The sequence below is a fragment of the Uloborus diversus genome, chromosome 2, assembly GCF_026930045.1.
Source record: "Uloborus diversus isolate 005 chromosome 2, Udiv.v.3.1, whole genome shotgun sequence".
In the NCBI taxonomy this organism is placed as follows: Eukaryota; Metazoa; Arthropoda; class Arachnida; order Araneae; family Uloboridae; genus Uloborus; species Uloborus diversus.
The window spans coordinates 78,740,404-78,766,054 of record NC_072732.1 but is presented as its reverse complement, the minus strand read 5'-3'; the positions used below and the strand labels follow the sequence as shown (position 1 = coordinate 78,766,054).

The following is a 25,651-nucleotide window of genomic DNA, read 5'->3' as shown; positions in this document are numbered from 1 at the left end:
CTTAACTATGCATCTGATTTTGAACATTTTTGTAATTGGAAGTATACATCTAGGAATAACGGTTGCAAAACTAAAGGTCTTGCAGGTTAAAACAGAACACCCTGCATAAAGTCTTCACTAAACTCAACTTTTTTCTCTAAAGCGGCTCAAAAATAATATTTTAGCTTTTGGACACCACCCTAGTGTACATGTTACATTTAAAAAGTAATTAATTCAGATAGTAGTAATGAAAAACAATTTTTTTTTTTGTGATAATAAAAGCTGAGAATTCTTAATTCTTCGTAATAACAGACTACAACCAAGTGCCCAATTCTCATTGACCGTACGTAACATGCACAAAAGGGGCTGGAAAATTTGAAAGCGCCCTGGGCATGGGGAATTAATAGTCGGGCTCTAGCAGAAACGAATACTAGTTTTCCTACCATTTCAACCTCTAAATGCATTACTTAACTAAAAAAAAAGGGCCCACGACAGAACAAAATTAATTTCTTTCGAACAGCAAAAAGTAGAGAAATATTTTTGCAATTGGAAGTATGCATCTAGGACTAACGGTTGTGAAAATAAAGGTCTTGCAGGTTAAAACGGAACACCCTGTACATATTTATGGAACATCGAACAGTTTCCAATCCTGATAGCTGTTGAAAAATGTTAACTAAAAAAACATAAAATTGCTTTATCTAAAATAAGACCAATGTTTGACAATTAAAAACAACCTTTGATTTTTTTGGAAATGACAAAACAAATTATAGCTTAAAAAACTCACTTCAATTTTTTACATCAACAACAGGAATTTGGACATTCACAGGAATAGCATATTCATATCCTCCTTTGGATGCCATCTGATGTTGTAGGGAGTTTAGCTGAAATAATTGTCATATTAAAATTTTCAAGGCAATTAATTATGTTAAACATTTCATGAAATTCTAAAAAAAAAAAAGAAAAAAATCACACCAGATAATAATTATTGCATTATATAGGGATTTAAAAATCAAGCATTACTAAAAGCCTACTTTCTGCTTTCATAGATCACAAAAGATTTTTCACAGGTTATTTTGTGTTCAAAATGACAACTTTTGATCACATAATCAATTTATTTAATATAAATGGAGGGAGGCAAAAGGGGATGACATTTTATATGTTACGCCTTTTTGCTGACATACATACCAATGTGATGTTACATATAACTGCAATATAATACTGCACTGGGAAGGTTAACAGCAGATGCAAATTTTTAGTTTTCGATTTCTTTTTTTGTAGTTTTGTCATCTACATCACTTTAGCTTGATTGTAAAAACTTGCTTATTTGGGTTCCGCTTAATATAAATCATGAAAAGACATTAAATTTCAACTTTTTACCAGTACTTGTATGGAACCAAAAAGATGTTTGTCCAAATATCTCAAAAACTCATTTTTGTAGAAACAGTAGAACCTTGTTTATCCGGATCAAAATTGTAGAGTTTTAAAAGATTTTATATTTACACAAATAAAATTTTAAATTTTATAAGCAGAAGTATAAAAGTGCACCAATCATTAGCTTTCACTTTGTTTAAATGCACAAATCCTGCAATCTTGCAACAAATTATAGCAATCTAACAAACATCACGGCATACTTGGAGCATCAATCACTATTCCATCACTGCAGCCGAACTCAATAATATAAATCAGTGGTGCCCAACCTTTTATTACCCTAGGGCCGCTATGTTAAAATGATTCTCACAGGCCAGAAAAAATTTAAAACTTTAAGAATTTTCCATATGACATGAGAAATCACTAAAAAGGTTTTACGCACCAAAGATATTGAGCACCAAAATTTATTATCATTACTTGATGATTGTTGTATTAATTCGATGTTTGCATCTGTTTAACAAAAACCATTTTTAAATTTTGTGGCTCCAATATTGTAACATTGTCACTAATCGTGTTTTTCCATTTGCAACATCGAAAGAGGCCACACGGACCAGCTTCCTGGGCAACATTTGACCCATGTGTGGGGGAGGGGAGCTGATATACATAATAAAGTGTGGATTGTGAGAAACACCCTACGCTATTTTCTTATATGAGCATTGGTTTTATGAGGTAAAAAAAATACATTTGCTTATAAAGGATTTATTTTGCTTATTTTCTATGCTATCTGGATTGCCTTTGGTCCCAATTAGGCCAGATACGTGTGATCCTACTGTACTTCTTTGCCCACGGCAGTATACTTGAATGAATTAGTTATGACAGTTGGGGTGAGATTATGCCAAATGGATTGTGGTTTAACTATTGTAAGGCAGAATGGTATTTTTATAACAGACTGACGGTTTGGAATGTGATGCACCCTACTTTATCATTGTCTAATTCACTGGTATGTGTACACCAGTGGTGTGTGATGTGGCACAATTGCACACCAGTTATCACTAACTCCCCCCATTCGACAATACTAGTTGTTTTTCTTTAAAGGTAATTCCAGACTTTTATGGGAAGTATGTGTAGTCTAGTGAATCACACTGCTTTAACAGGGTGGCGACAGGAACTGTGAAAAAAAGTTCCCTGACTTTTCCCTGATTAAGTTCACCAAATTTCCCTGATTTACGTTACCAATGATAATGGTTTTCTTTCTTTGCCCTACTTGAAATCCATAGAATGTTTGTATAAAATGCAGTATTTTAAACGTTTTAAGTTGTGTAAAGTTGTTGAACTAAAGGTATATTTTTAAAAAATGCTACTTTTTTAATAAAATGGTTAAAAAAACATATCAAGTCATTTTTTTTTGGGGGGGGGGGGGAACCTACAAAATAGTATATTAAATTTTTCTACAATGGAAAGATTATAGAGAATTAAAAAAAAAAAAAATACTTTACTTCCAGAAACCACTTAGCATAAGAATTTTAAGAAACTATTAAAATCACTCTTAAAAACATATGTGTATTTGTGATAGAACTAAAAAGTAATTGAAATTATTTTGAACTAAATTTTCAAACAGTATAATAATTGTTGCAAGAATAACAAGCAAAAGTGAAATTAATAGAAGTAATGTAGTTATTCTTATATAACTAATTGACATATTTATGCAAAACAGATGAAACCATTTGACATCCATTCATATGGAGCTTTTCACTAATCAAGAACATAGATTTTAATGAATGAATACAGCATTTTAACAATAAAAAATAAAGATATTTACTTAAGTTCACAAGTTAACTCTATTTCAAATGATTTCAGTATGTAATGAAAAAAAAATCTTACATCGCTTTTGTAACAAACTTTGAAATGCAAGGGGGGGGGGGGGGGGGAAAGAAATAAAAAAGCAATTAGTTAATTTCAAAATATATAAAAGAAGAATACAACTTGGTTATAAAATAAAAGAATCACTTAAGTCCGAAGAAAAGAAAACCTTTATAATCTGCGGTGATAACAAATAATATAACGGCAAAAAACAAAGTTTTTTTTATTGAAAGTTCAATTTTATCAATCAAATTAAAAACAGGAAGAAGTAATAATTTTTAAGCTTTTATAGTATTAATTCAAAAACCAAAGATTTCTTCTTGAAATTCTGATTACAGTATGCTAATTACTTCAAGACAATGGAATAAAGGCAAAGGAGCTAAGGCATTAATGAAGGCTTCCTCTTTGCCTGTATGGTTGTTTATTTTACGTAGCATTGAAAGCGTAAAAGGAAATTTTAAGCTAGGTAAAATAAACAACCTAACAGACACAGAAACAATCTTAGGAAGTTCATCCTGTGAGGAATAAGTAAGATTCAATACTTTGACGTTGAAGAAAAAAATGCACAAATATGCGGCAGTGCATAATCACACCTCATTAATTTTACTTTTTTTTGAGCAGATAATTGGCGAAAAATGCGTAGGGAATTAAAATACTTAATTTTGTAAAGCAAAAAAAAAAAATTTTTTCCTTCATAAAATCAATTTTCCCTGATTTTTTGTTATTTTTTCAAAATTCCCTGATATTTCCCTGACTTTTCCCTGATTAATAAAGTTCCCTGACTTTTCCCTGATCTCCCTGATCTGTCGCCACCCTGTTTAATATTCTATTTTTCATGTTTGTGTTGACGGGTTTGGTACACTCAACTTCAGTCGACTTATTCATATATGTCTAAATAAAGGTGATGTTTTTCTAAACAATGTTGCCATTCTTCTGTGCAAAAGGTAGAATGGAACAGGATATAGACCCCATTGAAAAATGGATGAATGCTTGAAACATGGCCAAAATTTGACAGATATCTAACTTCGCTATTCAAGACCAATAACAGCAAGTGAACTTCAGTTCAGTAATCATGACTTGAGAAGAAAAAAACACAAAGGGGGGAAGCGCTAGAAATCAGTGAGTGTAATTTGACGAGGACTGAAGCAGCTTTTGCAATTTAACATTGATGAAATATATTATAGTTATTAATTATTCATTTAAGAATAGGTCTGTCAAAAAAAACTTCCCCTCCTTAATCAAGATTTTCAACTTTACAATAAATTTCAGAATGATTGATACCTGATCTTCGAATATAATTTTATGGAACTCTAATACTTTTTTCAGAATCACACGTTAATTAACATAACGTTATTAAGGAATTTCTATTTCTTTCCTGTTGCCATTTTGCATATGCGCGAGCAAGTAAAATTCTAATAATTGTTTTAAAAGATATTTTTTGGCTGCTGTCCAAATCTTAAAACAACGTTTCCATCTAGAATTTTATTTTAAATTAGTTTAAAATTGGTTGCCCTATTCTGACATAGCCTTTATTTTATCGTCTGTCCTTTTTTTATTTTTTACATTCAACGTTCTTAACTCTTTTCAGCATATGAAAGTTGTTTCTTTAGCTATGTTTATTGATTGTAGTGTAAGTTTATTATTCACCGACCTCATATTTTGGTACATTTAGGATGTGCGACTAATTATGTTTATTTTGTTGGACTTTTTCCCGTCACATGGGTGAGTTTTTGAATTGTAATAACTCTCTTTTTCCTTTCTGTTTCTATTTTTGAAATACAGTTTGTATCGTTAAAAGAACATGTTAAATTAAGATTGTTTGAATTTCTTTAAGTGAAACAGAGTTGAACAAAAATATTGTTTTTAAGGATTTTAACTAAAGCTTAATTCGAATCTGATGACTTGGTATTAAAATAATGCTAATTGGTATTTATTAAGTCTTGGTGCTTTAGTTTTACCTAAGCAACCAGAAAGTATGTGTCATTTTATGTAAAAAGCTGATCGTAATTGTACATACAAATGTTTCAGATATAGATTTAATTCAGTTTAAAGTGAGCACAGATTATAATTGATAATGCATGTATTTTTATCTTTTGTGCTAATTGAAAATACGCATAACTTGCATTATCGATAACTATGATTAACTTTAAAGAGATTTTTGCCAAAAATATGCTCTACTGGTGTTTTGCAAACCTTGCATTACGCGTATTTATTTACTCCTTAGCGCTTTAGAAACTGATGTCAGAGTAATGCAAAAACATCAATTGGACATCTCTTTCATTTTTTACGTAGCCCGTGCAATGCCAGGCACGCAGCTAGTAATAATAAAAACGATGATAATATTTTGGGAAATAACACTTTATTTCAATTCAAATTGAAAATGGTTTAGCAACAAATTACATAGAACTGTTGACTATTTCTGAACAGCTTTTAAATTTTTTTCCCAGCCTCTATTAGTGCTTGCCCCGCCTCAATGTCAATCATGCATTTACTTTGAGTGTTGTTTTTTGATTTCGTATTCCCCTCATCCATCACTGCCTCAGCTGAATTAATGTTTTTCTTAAATCCTTTCAGTTTATCTCTAGAAGATTTTTTTGTTACATCATTCGATTTAGGTTACATATTTCTTACAGATTTTTTTTCCCTTTCTGTTCCTTATATTTCAAGCGTGCTGCTTTGCACAGCTGGATCATTTTTAAAAAATATTTACATCAATATTTTCCACAGGGTGTTTTACAGAGTCTTTTATCACTCCGAGAGCAACAATTGTGTCCAAACTCATGTTTGGTTAATCACTAGTCACAACTCTTTTGTTAAGTCTCTCTCCTCGGAAGTTTGGCCATGAGAGAAAGTCAGCACAGCCTTAACAAGTTTGGTCAAATTAGGTAGCGCAGCTTTTCATCCTTCAGGTTAAAGATGAAATTCCAATACTTATTGACTGGGTTATCTGCTACATTCTTAGGAATATCTTCACCATTGATGTACATTAGGGTGTATCCAAAAAAAAAAAAAAAGAAACAGAAATTGGGTTTCTAGGCTCACACCCTTTTATATTTTTCCTTTTATGTCGAAACAACTGCGAAAATTTTCATATGATTTTAACAATGCTGTAACGTCCCAGGCCATAAATGATAACAAATCTTTTATTTAACTGGATTAATGGCATACAGCTACGTACAAGTAATTTACACAGTTATTGTAAATGTAGTAACATTATCTAGAGGATCAACTTCATTGAGAAGTTCAAGTTAATGGCTTTGCAAGTCAAACTTTTGGAACATTGCGTTCCCGAGAGAATTTTGGAGCTTAGCCCCGGGTCATGGCGTAACGATCTCTGCCTCCAGATGCTTTTCAGACTCCCGAAGAAAACTTCGGTTCTCACCACAGGGCAGTCTGTGCTCCGAGACAAAGGGGTGGAGCGGTGCCGTAGTGCCTGCAACCTTTGCATAATCTTGACGAGGATCTTGTGTAAGACCGTGGTTGGGTGTGGTCTCCAAGAATGTACCCCTAACTAGACCTAATTGTTGTGGGAGGCTGAAAAGAACAGTTGAGACCTCACAACGCCAACTCGTGTTGACTTGCGTCTGAAATTGTGAACCAGCACTTATGTACTGGGCTGAATCGAGAAAATTCTTTTTTTGGAAATTTAAAATTTCATGTTGATAAAACGTTGGCCCTATAGTCCCTCATGTACCACAAAAACATTTATCCAAATTTAAAAATATTAAGGTATACAGCAGGAGGCCTTTTTGCAAAAAAAAGATTTTTTCTATTTATTTTTTTATAAAAAATTTGTATTAAAAATCAATAGGGAAGTATTCGATTTTCTAATTTTATTTTTATATGATAGAGTAACATACATGAACATCATCTGCGAAAAAATTTTTACGATACGACTAATACTTTTTTTTTAAATATTTTTTTGAAGTTCACGCGCGAGTGACGTCATTTGCTTGTAAGTCCTTTGAATGACGTCACTGCCGCGCTGCGAGGCGGCGGGGTTGGCTAGGACAAAGAAGTGCTTGGCGATCTTTGGGGGAAGGCGCGGGAAAACAAGAGCCTTCTAACAGCAGCGCATAAGGCATAAAAGGCTAGTGAAAATCCTTTGCTGTCTGTAGGGTTTAATGCATTCTGCGATTGTTTTTAATTTGATTTTCTTTGTCATGGCTAATAGAATCAATTACAAGTATTGCTTCGTTCCTGGATGCGTTTCTACATCTAAAAAAACTCCTCACAAGCGATTTGTTATTGTTCCGTCCCAGCAGGATCTTCGAAAGAAGTGTTTTCAAGTGTGTTTATTAATTAAAATTTGAAAATGAAAATTTGCACTGCATTTTAATTAAAAACTATGTCAAGTGAGAAATACAGTTTGAAATATATCACAACTGTTCATAAATAAATGTTTAATAAGCATATGAGATATTTTTAAAAAATTGCAAGTAAACAAAGGAATTTAAACCCTGCACAATAAACTTAAATAGAAAGTAGTAGATGCATTACTATTACCATTTTAATAACAATGCAAAAACTATTAATACTTTCTTTTTAACATTCAAACTATCTTCAAATTTTAACTATTACAAATTGATAATTTAAAAATACATTTTCAGTTTATCACCAGAAGCGTTTCTATATACAGTGGCTCCCAAAAGTGTTCGTACACTTTGAAATTTTTTAGTAAAACCAAAATAACTCGAAACTGAATTCGAATATGAAGTTCAATATTTTTTCACATCATTCCTATGTCATTCTAAATACAACCCATTGGTTTTTTCAAAATATTGATGGATCTTTTTTTCGAAATGGGTCAGAAAACGAAGAGACAGAGAAATAACACGCCACAAAAGTCATCGTACACTCAAATATTTTCGAATAAATTCATGATTAAAATTATCATATGTCGTTTTATTAATATTTTTGCATTGTGTTGACCCTTATAAGTCATTTGGCTTTAATTTTTTGTTTATTTATTCCTTAATATTGTGCTTCTTACTGTAAAAAGGCTGGTATTCGTAAAAAACAGCAAACACCATTAAAAGTTTGAATTTTTTTCCCACAGTAGTGGTAAATTGGTTTGAAATGTCTCTAAATTAGTTAATTTATTTGGTTGTATAGTAAAGTGCTCGATGAAATGCTTTAAAGAAAGGAATCGGACCGAAAACAAGGTAAGAAAAGGTCAACCGGCAAAGTTGACAAAACGTGGTCGAAGATTTAAAGTTAAAAAAAATTATGAAAAATATACATTTGAGTGTTGTAAAAGTTTCTGCAGAGTTAAATAAAACATTTTACATTTAATTTTCACCTAAAATTGTTCGTCAAGTTCTCTGATTAGCTGGAATAAATGGGACCTCTTCCCGCAGAAATTTTCTTGGTCGTGCGTAAAACAGAAAGATTACGCTTTTCGTCGCAAAATCAATGATAAATAAGCTAAAATCATTTTAGAATCATGTCTTACTTACAGATAAACATTAATTTAACATTTTCGGTTAAATTGTTGTATAATTGTAAGTAGAAGAAAAAATTAGGAACTTAATTTTAAGAACTTATTTGGATCAGTTGATCAGGACGGTGGAGGTGTTCTAGCGTGAGGGTGCATATCAGCATCAGGACTTGGTAGTTTGTAATTTTTTGATGAAATAATGAATCATGCTGTTCCTTTAAATATTTTAAAAAACAATTTTGAACTCTTAGCCAAAAATTTGGTTATTGGAAACAACTTCGTTTTTTATCAAAATAACGATAAAAAGCACACGGTTTTCAACGTTTGCGTCTAGTGCCTCGAAAATTGTCCTTAAGTTTAGAAAATACTCTCTTAATCTCCAGATTTTAACTTAATGTAACGTATTTAGAGATATCTGGAGGCTAGATTACGAAAATAGGGCTTTAAGACAAAAATAGAGTTAGAAACAGTGAAACTCGAAGTGTGGTTGAACACTAACTCAGAAATTACGCAAAAAAAAGAAAGAAAAAGAATGAAATCTATTCCCAGACGTTTAAAAGGTGTTATGAATACTGTATGATATTCTACTAATTAATAACTTAATCAAAAGTTAGATTATTCAATAATATATAGGCATTTTATAAAGTGTACGAAGACTTTTGTGAGATAAAATTTCCGGCACTTTTTGGTTTTTGATTTTTAAAAAATTAAGTTTTAATATTTTTCAAAAACTTTTCATGTAGTTTTGTTAAAAATTGATCATAGATTTTATAATTAAATACCTATTCCGAAATATTAATTCTAACCAATGGATTGGGGCCTATTTCGTTGAAAGTCGTAGGTGTACGAAGACTTTTGGGAGCCACTGTATACAAGACCTTTCTCACATGCAAAAAGGTACTTATTTTATGAAATGAACACCATGTTCAAATTTATTATTTTTATCAAAAGAGCAAAAAAATATATTTTTCCTTTTTTTGCTAAGTTGCACAAAAACTCAAGGATAATTAACATGTATTAATGGATTTAAAACAATTTTTTCCACAAAAAAAAGCAGATCAACTTTTATTGCCAACAAAGCGAAAAATTTTCATGCAAAAACTGCTCTAAAACTTAGTAATGGAATCACTTTCAGTAGGGTTGTTACAAAATGCGCGCCTCATTAAAAGCCGCCAAGTAAGAACTGGAATAGCGCTCTTACATTGTAATTTATATATTCAGATAAAAAAACCATCGACACACAAATGGAAATGATCAATCTTGATAAGGGAAACTAATGCGAATAATATGAACTGCAAACATAGACGGATATGTACGTACAATTTTAAAGAATAACAATGGTGAAACTTTGTTGTTTCACTCCCCGTACTTCTTGGACATTAAATCTCTCGTCCTTTCGAAAAAAGTCAAACACCATGAATGACTTTATTTGAGGAAGGTTATTGGATTGACCTTTCGTGAATCCTAGCTCCATGATGGAAAAAATGCTGGTTAAAGGCTTTAAAAAGGCTGAAAAAGACAGTGCTATTCACCTCCTGGTAGGCGCAACACGGCATGGAAATGGAGCTCTGATCGGAACAGGGAAATGACGTCAGCTGCTGACGTTTTAGGCCACACCTCTTTTTTGCGCATCGCTCTTTAAAAAATTCATAAAAAATCAATCGTTGGTTTTAAAAATCCGGCCATGGTGAATTTTTGTGTTTTGTAAGCCTGTCAACATTGTGCAATAGTTAAAATTGGAATATTTGATAGGTTGATACTTCCCTATTAAAAAATTATTAGCAAAAGCATTTTCAAATCAACATTTGCAAATGAAAAATAAAAAAAATAATGCATTTAAAATGTAGAATTCAGCTGAAATTCATGTTTCAGCTCAAAAAACCCATATTTTTGAGTACTATGTGGGAGACTTAAAACATTGCATGAGAGCAAAATCTCCAACTTAATGCTAATTACCTACTTTATTCCTTACATTTTTCAACTTTATAATTTCTAAAAATTTATCATACGTCTTTTAAAAAAATGTATAGAAAAATATTAGTTTTTCGAAGAAAATTATAAATTTTAGACCAAGTGCAGGATACTTTAATGTTTTTTTAACTCAAATAAATGTTTTTGAGGTACATTTGAGGTTATTGGGGCCAAGTTTTATCAACATGAAATTTCAAATCCATTATTGGATCTAACTCAAGTAAATTTTCACTAGTTTTCCCTTTAAGAGCTTTTTTGATGAAGCAGGGCACAACTTTCAATGAAAGGTCACATAACTCATTATGCATAAGGTGCAAAACTCCTCTTGGGTACCAAAAATATAGGATTTATAAGAAATATATGAGTTTTTGACCTTTTTTGAAAAATATACGATTTATAGGACAAATAGGACGACTTTGATTCCTGTATGAGGGGCAATCCCCATAGGGGGTTCTCCTTATAAAAATCCAGTTCTTGTCTGATTTTTTCCAAAATTGTAGGACTCCACCGATGCATCGGCGCCGATGGTTCAACAATTTAGCCATTGGTATCGGCGGCCAATGCTAACTTGCAGGAAACATCGACCCAACAACCTTAAAAAACATCGAAAAACCAATGGAATTGGCCAATTAAATTGAGTTACCATTTTCATATAAAATCGTTTACTTAAATTTCAGTATGAATTTCTATTTTAGTCACCCCTGAAAGAGCTTTTAATACTGCATTCAGCTACCAAACAAGTTAATTGTTGCGTTGTTTCTTGCAGCTGGATATACGTATGTACCTCTCATAAGTCATAACTCAAAAATGGTAAGCTGTAGAATGCTATATTTTCGCATGTGGGGTGTGCGTACGTTCCAGTTGTGCACTTCCCTTTTTGTTTTCGATCAGGTGTCCGAAAAAGTCTATTTACTTATTTTTTGTGGCTATTAATAACTTATTTCAATGCAAAACTAATTTAGCGTCTCAGACTGACGATCATTTGGTGATATTTTGCCGCATTGGAGACCATGGAAACAAATATGAGATGGCGAAAACGGTTTTGTTTCATTTTGTTAGATTCCCGTTGAACCGACGATAATTTTTAATTTTTCGATAATTGTAATATGAATCACAGTATTGCAGTTTTTTCTGTATCGCTTCGGCGGAGCTACAAGTTTGAGGCTCGTCGAAAGACATTCTGGAGCCCTATTTCTCTATCACAGAAGTTGTAAAACATTTATCATAGGCATTTTTGTAATTCCTTAGGTTCCCCTATGGTTATGGGGCCTCTTGCGCAATTGTAACATTTGCTATATTTTAAATCTGCCACTGCACATCAAAATAAACTCGGGTGCAAGTATTAAAAGGGTTTTTCTGCTCAATGTTTATGATTATTTTGAACTCTATTTTTTACGACTATTTTTTGTATTTCCGAGAACACTTATGTGCCCCTCCTCCCACTCCCTCAATTTCTGAAACTAAACTCTAGTTGTACTTCTGAGTTGTTTAAAACTAACACCATTCATAAAATTAGAGATTTTTTTTCTCAAGCTTTATCTATTGTTTAGGAAGAATTTCGAGCATTAATGTAAGAAATTGATTAAAGACGTTTTGAATGGTGACATAATTCGGAATTCAAAGGGACTTTTCAATTTTTTTTTTAGAAGTGCTGAAGTAGATTCAGAAACTCTTCCGAGGCGTTGGTGGTAGCAGTTCTGTACTATAAAAAAGGGGGCCGAAGTTGGGGCCAAAGTTTAATGTTATGAATTACTCCAAAATTAGAGGTTGACTCCCCTAATCCACCCTCGTCGTTTCAAGCATTTCTTAAATATTTAACGATAATTTATTTTGGTCAAGAAATGTCATTTTGCATATTTCTTATACTTGTTTCACCTATATTTCGTAATGAGCCATCTTTTTTGCATCATTAATAGCGATCGATTTTTTTTCTGTTGTAAGTAACTATTTTTATTCAATATTACGTGTGCAAACATCAGATCAAGTAGTATATGTATTCAGTGATTAACTTGGATAATATTGAGTTTGTTTATTTTGGCTGCGTTTTAAGAACCTCGCTCCTTTCATGGCTATTTCTTTTTTCCGTAAAATTTGCGTCACTGATATAGCTTTTATGAAAAATGCAAACTGATATAGCTTTTATGAAAAATGCAAACTTTTCTGTTCATAAACTTTAAATAAGTATAAAAATATTCTTGTTAGGATTTAATATTGTAATTTATCTGTTACCTTTTTTGTTTAATTTGATGACTAAAAAATGTCTATGTGCACTCTTTCCACTTTAATTGTGTAATTTGTTGACGGTTTCATAGTTTTATTCTTTTTTATGTGAATGATTAAACAACATAATTTAATGTTTCTTAACTATCTTTAGTGAACCTAAATCCATACATTATTACAATATTACTGAAATCTTAGTTATATGTTCAATTAAAAAAGAAAACAAATCAATTGGTTATTAAACAGTCCCGCTGTTTTTCTTTCTGTCTTCCTTTCTTTTTTATTTTTTGACTTTTTTTTGTCATCCATCATACAGCAGTCAAAAAGGGAGAAGCATAACTACACCCTCTACAGATTGTACATAGTACGATCCAAAAGTTCGAGGGACAAGCTGTACTATCAAACCTTACCCAGAATAGTTCACATTACCGAAGCACATCCACCTTCAAAAGGTCACCTTGAGGGACTATGTATTTCTGCCAGTGTTCATATAACTTTTAGAAACACTCCTGGAAGCTACTTTTTCGCTACCTTCTGCGATGCAGTTTTATCTTCTCCTGACGGAAGAAAGCGGCGCCCATGCAAATGTTTTTTTGCTGAGAACAGGTAAAAGTCACACGGAGACAAGTCCGACGAAACGTTATGTTATTTGTTTGTCATATCAGAGTATTGACCAATCGAACAGTGCATCCTCAACATGAAAGTCGACTTCTTCCCCACGATGAAGTTAAAGCAGCAGCGCAAGAGGCTTTACAGAAGGTTGCGACAAATGTGTTCCAGGAGTTCTTCTAAAAGCTATACGAACGTTGGCATAAGTGCATAGTCGTTCAAGGTGACTATTTTGTAGATATATGTACTTCGCAGGGTTGGCCGGATTGGACCCAATGGGTTTTTTTGAAAAAACCCATTTAAAAAAACTCATTATTTAGCCCACTTTTGGGTTTTTTAAAATTTTCTGAGGAGTTTTAAAAAAATTAATTGATTCAAATACTTTCACAATTTAAACTTCTTTTCGATTTGTTCTTCACCACAGACAATGGACATAAAAAATGAATTTTGAACTTTAATATTATTTCTTAACTCTTAATGGCATTAAAAAAATACTTCAAAGATTTTAAATAAATAACTCAAATTATCTTGACTAAGTTCTGTCACGTCTGATTTTCTCAACTTTTATAGATTGTACAGAGGAAACTACTCTAGCTAAAAGGCTTTTATTTGAATTATTTTCTGCAAACCAACACATCACAAATCTTGAATAAACAAGATACATTTTTTAGAAATAAACAGGTGTTACAAACCTCGGACAGAAAACAGAATAGGATGTACAGCATTTTTTTCCATTATCTTACGAAAAAGTTTAATATTTCTTACTCTGTATACAGAAGTAGAAAAACAGGCAACATAAAATTCAAGGAAATGTCTTGATTAAGCTGGAATTCAGTAAAGAGGCAAGGACGTAGCCAAGGGGTGGGTCCATGGGGTCCGGACCCCCCCCTTCCGGAAAGACCCCTCTCCTTTTTTCTCAGTTGTTCCATCTCGCATCAACAAAATTTTCCCCAAAGGTTATGATTTTATAAAACGCAGCATTCTCTCCCCTTAAATATTCCCAGTAATCGGCAATTTTCTCAGCGCTTGAGTCAATTCAGAACACGAGAACCTCGTGCAACAACCGCAGGTTCCCAATTTTCGTCTGCTTTTTGCTGTGTCACCTACTCCGTCCGAAACGGGGAAATGTCCCTTTCGACTTTCAAACCAGCTGGGTCCTGTGACCTTGAAATTCAGCCCCTCTCCTTGGTCCATCAAATTGCCATTGGCAAAGTAAAAACAAGCATTTATTGCCACTACCGCCGTATCCCACAGTCTCATTGGCGTGGTTTTCTTTATTTCTTTCTCTTTTCTTTTTGGATTTTCGTGGATTTCGTAGACGCATGTTGTACGAAAGACAGCCAGAGTGAGGTGCGTTCCTGGTGAATCAGTAATTGAATTCCGATTCTTTTCTGTTTTAACACGCGGTTTTTATCTACGTCATACTTATAGGAAACATATCTTGAACAAAAAATTGTATGCAAAAGAAAATTAAGTTTACCCAAACTAGGTAAGTCGCAGTGCTCCCTTTTAAAGTTTTCTTGATAATACGAGCAATTTTACGTGTTAATGTGTTTTTCCATTTAAAAACTAATTTTAGATTCTAAGCCAGCAGCGAAAAAAGAAATTCTACACAGGGATGCTTTTTTTTTGTGGTGTTTGAGGATGAGAAAAATAATTATTGATTTTTTTTTTTTTTTTCATCTTAACTCTATATTTTTGGCATGGTTCATTTCAGATTCATTTTATATTTTGATAAAAATTTTATTTGAACTTTTAGATTACTTTTAACATCTCTCTTCTGTCTGAGTAACAAATTACGTAGATTTTTTACTGATGTTTTCCCCCCAATATTTAAGCATGATCATGAAACCTTATAAATGCCCCCCCCCCCCAAAAAAAAAAATTCGTGTTTGAAGGTAAAATAAATAAAATAAATGAATAAATAAAACTTGAAGTTGATGTAACAAACTTTTTACGGTATCAAAGTTTTATAGAAAAATTAAATTGAAAATTACTTGAATATTTTACTGTGATCAGTTTATGAAATTACAAGTTCGGCCATATTAACGCATGTAATAAGTAATTTATTAGAAATTACTTTTAAAAATTACTGAATTGTGATTCTATGATCCCAAAAGAAAAACAGTTAGTTTTTAGTTGACGAAAGAAAATCTTATTCGACGTTGTTCCATAAAACATATTTGTATTTGCATCATTGGAATACATTTTCTGATTGTTATTCACTGGCTTTGTACTAAGGAGTTATTTAATTAGCATCTATGCATCCATCTTTAGTAAATTGTGAAGGTAGCATTAAACGTAACAAAAATCAGGCATATGCATTTAACTATAAATTACTAGGTGAAAATTAGCGCTATTTACTGCGTTACAAGCAAAGAAACAAAAAAGGTGAATACGAGGTAATAAAGGTTTTTGAGCTTTTCTTTTATATATTGCCTTTTTTTTTAAACACTTATTTTCTTCAAACTAAAGATATTTACTATTTCTTGCAATAGAGTGTTTTGCTAACATCGTATTGAAGAAAAAAATCATTACCTGCGTCGTAAAATATGATATGTATTGTTGTTAAAATTAACAACATGTTGTTAAAATAAAATTACACAGATGCTTAATTTAATTCATTAGGTATACATTCCATTAATCGGCATGTAAAAGATCCCTTAGGTCGTTTGACTGTGAATACTCTTGACAAAATTAAATTCCTTTTGCAGTTTCGCATCGAAGAGAGCTCAGGTATCTCCATCTGGTGGAAACTGGGCATCAAATTTTCCTGTGACATTCACATCCGCGAATTAATGGTGGCACATGAATGACTGGATGCCATATCGTTGGTTCGCACTTGTTCCGCAAAAGGCTAAAGCCTCTAACACAGTCCCGTTAGAAAGAAAAAAATAATGATAAAAAATGGCAATACGCCTTTTCCGATATTTAAAATTTTTTCGAACAGCTTTCACCCTTTGAGGAATAGCGACTTCACTTGAGAACACCATTTATTTCTTGCTTCTCTTTTTTTTTTCAGCTAACTGAAATCACTGTGTCAGTTGGCTGAAGAAAGAAAAAATAGATATATATAAAAAATGGTTGCAACAAAGGAAGTCTCCGTCCCTCAAAGAGTTAATAGTTTATTCAAGCTTTTAATTGATGATTAGGAATGATAATTAGAAAACGGATAAGATTGGAAATATCATTCTATTTCGTGTTATCAAAAAAATATTATAAATGTAAATAAATAAAAACTAATTCAAGCTTTTTAAATGAAACTTTGTTAATATTTCCGTTGAGAGAGTTGTGGGATTTTGCCTGAAATGTTGTTCAAATCGGACGTTATGTAACATTCATATAGTTATACTTTCGACTCCATAGATATAGATTTATTTATCCTCATATAAATAATGCCGATGATCGAGTAACCCGCGTGTTTCAACAATGAATTCGCACCACGACATGACATGTAATTCGATAATATGTTTTGGTAATGTTTAACATGCAAGGAAAGGCTTTATTGTGACAAGGCTGAACTCGATCCGGTAACTTGAACAGTTTTACTGGTAAGACTGTCATATCAGGGGAATGAAGAAACGAAAACAACGCTATCTACTGGAGTTTAGGGTTAATCCACTGGTGTTAGAGTTAAAATTTCAACTATCAAAATATCACCAAACAGGCAATTGCTTCGTTCAAATGAAGAAGAGTTGAAGCAATTTTCACCCGTCATGCCTTGACGGGTGACTTTCTAGTTTTCAAATAAAATGGCATAAGTACAAATGTACATATTTTGTTGAAATATATTACAAAGCTTTAATATTTGATTAAATTATCGCATGCATTTTCCAAGTAATTCCTAGAACAGTTTTCGTTTTCCGTTTTTCTTTTATTGTGCCCTTTTTATTAATAGAAAATATATCACTTATTTTCAGGAGGACAGAGGTTCACCCATATTTGGAAACTTTGTATGTGATAACTTTCAGTTTAATGTTAATTTAAACTGACAATAATTAATTTACCACTTAACATATTAACTTTTGTCAACTAATCTTAACTAAAGACTCTATTAATTTCAATTATTTAATTAATTTTAGTTAATTACCATATTATAATGATCAGTTTTAATGGGATTTATCTTAGTCTTGTGTAATTATCAGCTACTAATTCTGCTTTAGCATGCCTCCTCTTTTGAAGTTCGTGCAACCTTGGACCCCCCCCTTAACAAAGTTCTAGCTACGTGCCTGAAAGAGGGATTTAAACTACTCGAGGTTCTACAGTAGTTTTGCATAAAAAAATGAAATACAATAAAGTGAAATTCAAAAAAAAAAAAAAAATGTAATTTAAAACGAACAAATGAACAGTAGAATTTATCACTCGAGAAGTAACTTTGCCTTAACTGTTGATAATCATAGAAACTAAAAAATCTGAAACTTCACCATCCTTGGGTTTTGTCGTCTTTTATACTTTTCTTCAGAAAACGCTGAATTTTCCAGCTTTTTTTACCCCAAGACAATTTTGTTGCTTTGTCCATATACTTATGCTACAATATGCTACAAGTACCCACATTTTCCATAAATAAAGACAAAAAAACCCACATTTCTTTTAAAAAAACCCAAAACACCCTGGGTCCATGGGCTTTTTTAAAAAAACCCGGGTTTTTGCCAACCCTGGTACTTCGGTAATGTGAACTATTCAGGGTAAGGTTTTATACAACTTGTACTCAAACTCTTAAGTCATACTGTGTATGAGTTTTCAACTTACTATTTCATAACGTTTTTGAGTGACGCAAGTTTTCGCGCATAAAGACATCACAAAAGAATTTGCGATAATTAACTAAGGAGGTGTTCAAAATGTATGTTTTGGTCATCTATATGTTCTTAGGTACATATGCATGTACACATGTGCCGAAAAAACTTTAAATTGGGTAATCGTAAAATAGAAATTTAGGTCGAAATCTGATTTTTTTTGTGATTACAATTCCTTATTCGGAGCAAGGAAGTAAAGTGAAAAGAATCAATGATCCTTTAAATCCCTGACCCCCCCCCCCCCCCATGGTATCGGCCATCGGCCATTTGGAGGAAAACAATTGGCCATCTTTGAACAATCGGCCAACAATCGGCAGCGGCCCATCGGCCAAAAAATGCCATCGGTTGAGTCCTACAAAATTGGCACAGATGTCCTTTGATGCTCGGGAATTCTCATTTTTGTCCCGCTATGTAGGGGGGAACACCTTGGTTTTTATAAGAACCTATAGTCTTTGTTGGATCTATTTCAAATTTTGTACATTTGTCCTTTGATGCTTGCAGGGTTCATACCCTTTAGGCAGAAAAAAATTCAAGCACTTTTCAAGTACTTTTCAAGGTAAAAAATTTTGTTTTCAAGGCAATATCATAAATTTGTACTAAAAATATTGTATGCAGATTTCATTTACTACAAACACATAGAAATAAGGCAATAATACAAAAAGTATAGGAAAACAAAATTGCTTTTTCTACAACGAGAGACAATTTGATGAAAGATCTACTGCGTTAAAAGTTTTTCTGAAAATTTTGAAAAGTTTGGTCATAAAGAGAAGCAGATACCAAGAGGTTTAATTTTGGGGTTTTTTAAAGGTTGCAGCAGTCAGTGGTTTGTATATTTTCTAGAATCAGCAAATTAATACTTTAAAAAAAAAAACTTTCATAAGTACTTTTAACTTTTGTGGGAAGAAACTACCCCAGTTCAATGGCATTGCCAGAGAGGAGTTTTTGAAGTTACTCCCCCCCCCCCCCCCCCCGTTTCAACAATTATTTCCAATATCTATACAGTGGTTTATTACAATATAAGGGCGGTTAGGACAAAAACACTACCCAGAAAGTTATTTCAGTTTGCACTATTAAGTTCTAATAATATTAGGTTTGCAAATCATTTATAAGTATGCAAATCAATTATTCGTATGTATTTATTAGCTGTTCATCCAATAAGGCATTTCAACTGTCCTCAAGTAAATTTAAAAATTAGGAAGTAAGAAAAGTTTATGAAAGTCCACAGTCCAGTCTCTACACCTCAAAATATACAAAAGCAGCTTAAGCAGTGATAAATACTCTGAATGCAAACTTGAGCCTATTCAGCTTTCGTTGATTAACTTGCAATAGACCATAAATGTGCAAGTTCAGATTTATAGAGCCATATTTCGAAATTGAAAAGATTCACAAGAAGTTGACATATATTATGACAAAAGTAGTTTTATTTTGGGAAAAAATGGGTTATTGTTGAAATTAGAATTTAAATTTAGAAAGGCAATAATATTCAGGTGTAATTGTGATTTGTGAGTTCATAAAAAATTACCTGAAAGTTTCAAAAAGCAAAATGGGGCGAGGGGGGGGGGGGAGAATAATTCTTAAAACTAAAACCCCTATTACTTGAATATACATATGTACAACAATAATGTTTGCTATGCATACAATTCATAAAATAGTTTATTTAGTCAAAATATTCTGTATAGAAATACCATGCCCATTGCCCACTGCCTGTTGATAACCAGCAACAGGCACTGGGCCTAGCTAGGCTTGTACTGGTCAATTTATTAGATCCAAATGAAGATGAATGACCCTCCTTAAGCTATCTACCCCTTTGCTGATTAAAGCCTCTTTCGGTAAGCTCCAAGTACCCACAACCTTAATAAAGTAGTAATTTTGAACATTTGAGGAAAAGGGGAAAATTGGAGATATAGGGAGGTAAAAGCATAAAAACGAACACTACTGGATTTCAAGTGAATAATCATAACACAACCACCCCTGTTATACACCTTATTTATTTTAGCAGACATAAAAAAATGATGTACTTATAAATAAAATCATATAAATCAACTTTATATTTAAAATACAAACTTTAAGTTAATTTGTTAGGTGCTCAACTGCTGAAATTTAAATTTTTTTAAAAAAAAATCTGCTATGACCAAAAATTAGGTAAAGATAATCATTCAAAATTGCAAAAATAAATTAGCAAATAATTAAACAAGACCAAGGTAATAAATTCTTTAGTTATTAAAATAAAAAATAAAATAAGCTAATCTGATGTAGCAGTGTCAAAATAACTACTAATTGCCAAAAATATAAAAATATTTACAAAATGCAAAAGGATTGAAATCTCAAACAAGGGAAGCAAATTTTCGCGAATTAAGTTTAATGTTGTCATGTTTCCCATAAAATAAACTTATATTTTACTGAAATTAAACATAAAATATGCTAATCTACGGTAGCAAATGTGAAAATAACATCCGATTAGTGAATATATTTAAATATTTGCAAGATGCAAAAAGATTGAAATTTCAAACACGAGAAGCAATTTTTCGCAAAGTCTGAGTTCGTTCGACGTGGCATGTTTCCCATGAAATAAATTTATTTGTTTTTTATTAAAATTAAACAAAAAATATACTAATCTAAGGTAGCATATGCGAAACTAACATTTGATTAGCCAAAATATTTAAATATTTGCAGGATGCAAAAAGATTGAAATTTCAAACACGAGAAATTTTCCGCGAAACCCGAGTAAGGTCAATGTTGTCATGGTTTCCAAATTAATTTCTTTGTTAATTAATGAAATTAAACAAAAAATAAACTAATCTAAGGTACCATATGTCAAAATATCTTTCGGTTGTAAAAAACATCAAAATATTTACAAGATGCAAAAGGATTGAAATCCCAAACACGGAAGCAATTTTTCGCGATGTTGCATACTGAACACATGTTCAGAAAATTGCATTGGTGAAATACTTTTTTAAAACTTCTAAGCACAATTCGTTGATTTTTGGAAGAATTTAAACACTAAGAAACTTTTTCAAGGTTTTAAAACTTTTTCAAGGTTTTCAAGCACTTGAAAATGAACTTTTTTTTTTCAAGCACTTTTCAAGGTTTTTCAAGGGCGTACGAACCCTGGCTTGGGAATTCTTATCAGAATGTTTATGTCCCGCTATGGAGGCAACCCCCCCCCCCCCTATACATAGGAAGTTTTAATTATAAAATCCAGTTTTCATAGGATCTTTTCCAGATTTGGCCCAGATGTTTATTGATGCTCTGAAATCCATAGGGTAAGTATTCCTTTGGGGTACTGCTCCATGTGAACTCCTGAGCATTAAAGAACCTATGTGCCAAATTTGGAAAAGATTCGACAAAAGCAGATGTTTGTAAGGAAACCCCCCTAATGGGGTGTTTGCCCCTTATAGCGGAGAGAACAATTCAAACTGCTTGAACTACATCACGCTGCATCGCCACATTGTGATGTAAGGTTCAAGATGCATCACGATGTAGAAATTCCTACATTGTCCAGCCCTAGTAACAATAAACACTTACATGAACATTCATATCACCTGAACCAACATGAGCTGTATGCCTAAAGTTTGTAGGACTACCAATCATCGATCTATCAATTCGATGTCTTCTTTTCTGAAAGAATGATTTAATATTAAAATAGGAAATTTGTTTCATGCATTAAATATTACACAATATTTTAAGCATTTACTTAGTGTAATAGTGAATTAGACCAGATTGAATAAAAACATAGTAATGGAATAAAATATTAGTTTTCTCTTGTCTAGTAACAGGATATAAAGTCTTCCAATACAAAATTACATAAAATATTACGTACATTAAAAAAATTACATTATTTGTGTTTAAAAATCAAAACTCTGATATTCTTCAAATTGACTTTTTAAAGTTTCTTTTTAATCTTCTCCCCCCCCCCCCCTACTTTTCTACAACACTGACAGATAGTTTTCCCCATTTTCTGACACATTTTGATGTTTAACAGCTATCTTTTCTGTGGTTTATTTTCTCCTTTTTGTGGTAATAATTGAAAGGGAAAACTATCAACTTTCCTACTACAGAAAGCCAACTTTCTAGTTTCTGATATTATTAGACAAAAAAAAATCTGTGAAATGTTTAGTAGCTATTGTTATGAATGATTGATTATATTTATCTCCAAAATGAAGAAATTTCCTACTATTAAAAAAAAAGTTCTTGTTCTACTTATTTTTCAACTTTATTTACATTTACAGAGTGCCTATGACTGAAATGTTCAATTTTGTAACAGCTTGAAAGCTTGAACAGGAAATCAAACTTTCTTATTTTTTAGTATTCGTCTTTAAAGAGCAGAAAACTTATATTTTTGACAAAAATGCAACTAGATATTTTCTCGAGTTGAAATGCCCATAACATTTTTGAATACTGAAAGACAAAAAGCTGTAATATTTCTCAAAAAAAAAAAAAAAAAACATATATATCAGTTCTAAAAGAATTTTAGCACAATCTAAAATATTAAATAATATAATACAGCACAGGGTTTGGGGTTCGGATGTTCGAAACTACATAAAATGTTAATAAACAAGAATTATTTCAAGGATAGATGTCGTTTTTTGACTCTAGAATTTTGGTTTTTCTTAGAGTTTAATTTTGTGAAGAATTAGTTTTATAGTTTTTAGTATTGTGAAGTGTAGTTTTTTGAGTTGACTTGTAAAAAAGTATGTTTTTAAAGTCTTAAATCATTTTAAGGATGGATAAACAGATAAAATTTTCTCCTAAATGAACCTTTCAAGTGCGAGGTATATTTTCAAGATAAATGATTCCAAGCCCAACTCTAGGGGTAGGCAAGCTAAGCGGCTGCCCAGGACGGCAAATTTCGAAATTGAGTTTAGTTTTAATATCTGTTTCAGCCCCATAAGATACACAGCTTTAATGTTAAAAAATAATAATAATAGTTTAGAGTTTGTGCCAGTGCTTGAATATGCAAAAACATAGTTCGGAATTCAACTAGGAATTCAGTTTAATTTGAGGGGCGGCAAATTACATGATTTAAAAGTCTTTTTAAAATAATAAGGGTGGCAAATTACTTTATTCCACTAGCTACTATTTTAATATTCTACTTCTTTATCTACTAGCTGCATTGCTCGGCTTTGCACGGTCTATCTCGAAAGTAAAAGTTATGCCAAGTGAGGCGTGTTCAACAATTGGGCTTAATTAATAAAAGAAAAATAATTAATAAAATTTCCCGTCAATTTAATGTTTCCTAAATTTTGCTAACGGTAAATCCTTGGGTCCTAAATAAATTAAATGCAACCCTCTAGTATTGCAACTAAGATCCTTAATTATCTTTTGCTGGCAGTACAACGAAAAAAGGAGCGGGGCAAAAAATATGTAAAAGGAGAAATTTTTACCTCAAAGCAAAAGCAAGAATTTTGTTTACAGTCGTGAAAACAAAAGGGAAACAGATCAAAAATTATTTTGTTCACATTAATTTAAGCTGAGCTTGTAGGCAAACAATAACTTTCCGATTTGATACGGATGATCCATCGGTCTTAAAAATGCTTATAACTCTTTTCCCAGTGATTTCCAAGCCTTGGTTTTTTGTAAAATTCGAAGGAAATAGATAAACTTGAGGGTTATTTTTGAGGGGCACATGTGAAGAGTTTCCATATCCTCTACGTAATATAAATATTAGTGTAGAGTCATCATAAATGATAAAAATGGTGAAAAGGTTTTTTATTTATATTTTGCTACAGTCAGTTTGTACGTTTGTAGTTAATTATTTTTACATTATTGAAAATTGATTATTAGTTGTTTTATTATTATTTTTATGTTTTTTAAATTCTTTTGTTCCCAAATAGTTGGCCAACAGTTTAGTGTTATGTAATATTTACAAGAAAAAAAGAAAATGTATTTTCCTTTAACTAAAAACTGAAGTGTAAAATAATTTTAAATCTCATCATATTCTGTATGAAGCTTGAACTCACTATACAACAAGATTGAACTTCATATAATAAAGTATTCTTTGTATTAATTTGTCTTATAAGTTTTTCCTGTCGATCCTGTGATTACAACTAGAGATCCTATATGCCGAGAGATCGGAAAACGAGAGATTGGACACCGATGCGCCGCTATCCACCATGTTTAGTCCAAGTGTTGTCAGCTCGAAATGCTGTGCTGTGTGATTTTTTAGCTTTCCCACGGAATATAGGACATTAAATCCTTTAAGTGGAGACTTTTTTTTTTTTCTCCTCGCATTTTCATTTAACTAAGTGATTCAAAGTCTGGAAATCCGTCGCCAATCGTAATCATTTTGTATCGTCATAGCGCTTACAAAGAAAAATTTTTTCTAAAAAATTTGTTCATAAAGATAGAAAACAAAGATATATTTGTAATCTGCACATTTCATCTCATAAAATCAAAACTAGCCTCTAATTTTTTTGATACAATGTACAGTGATATTTGGGGCAGAAGATGCATTACGGTCTATGGGCAGTGAGCATCTTTGGACATAAGATGGACACCGCTCTGAAGTTGTCCAATCTCTCCGTACTTAGGATCTCTAAATTACAACATGCTACGAAACTTTAAAATTTGATAGTAAGCAGAGCTTTATAATTTGGAAAAAATGATTTTTTTTTAAATTGACAGTTGCTGTACCATTCAAACTGATACAAACAACTGATATTTGGTTACAAACCCTTCAGTGTAATTGATATATACATATACGTTTACAGGATTCGAAAATATCATGATATTTTTGAAAATACCCGATATTTTCAATCAGCACAAACTAAAGTCTTTAAAATAGTAAATGCATCCTCAAATCACTCTTTATTTTCTAATATTGTAAGAACAATATGTAGACTTAAATTAAGGTTTCTTTCATTATTTATGTCTAAAATTTCCTTTTACATTTTTGTCAATTTTAATTCATTTAGCATTCGCTGTTTTACTCATTTGTCTTCTGTTGGCTACTTTTGCAGTTATGATTCAGAAATAAACAATAAGCAATAGTCAGGGGCACAGTCAAGTGCTACTGACCACCAATGTTTAATATTTAATTAGGTACTTTTAATATGAATTAAAATTGTTACATTACTAATAGTTTTATGAATATAAAATAAAAAAAGATTATATTATTTTGTCATATTAAAGATATATTAATACCTCATACAACTATAGTACATACTGGATTTTATTATTATTTTAAATATGACTTGCAAAACTTCTAGTTCTGTTTTATAATAAAATGCTTTCTTTTACTATCACTGTTGCAAAACTTCTGGTTTATAAAGTTAAAGATGAATATTTTTATTTCACGTTCTATTAGTGTGTTCTAGAATCTAATAACTCGATAAATGGGGGGAGGGGGAGCAAAATTAGAGCATGATCCAAAAATGTCTTGAGAAAATTTCGGCAAAAAATGTCTGCACGA

General features: G+C 31.9%; 1 protein-coding gene across 1 annotated transcript in view; it reads right to left on the bottom strand.

The window, feature by feature from the left end:
• LOC129235245 (CDC42 small effector protein 2-like) overlaps positions 1-25,651 on the bottom strand; it is a 72,622-nt gene that overhangs the window by 15,637 nt on the left and 31,334 nt on the right. Inside the window, exons 3-4 of the mRNA XM_054868955.1 lie at positions 21,766-21,858; positions 764-860 (exon numbers count right to left, since the gene is read on the bottom strand). Of these exons, the coding sequence (XP_054724930.1) occupies positions 765-860; positions 21,766-21,858 (189 nt within the window). The 3' untranslated portion in view covers position 764. The remainder of the gene's footprint in view (positions 1-763; positions 861-21,765; positions 21,859-25,651) is intronic.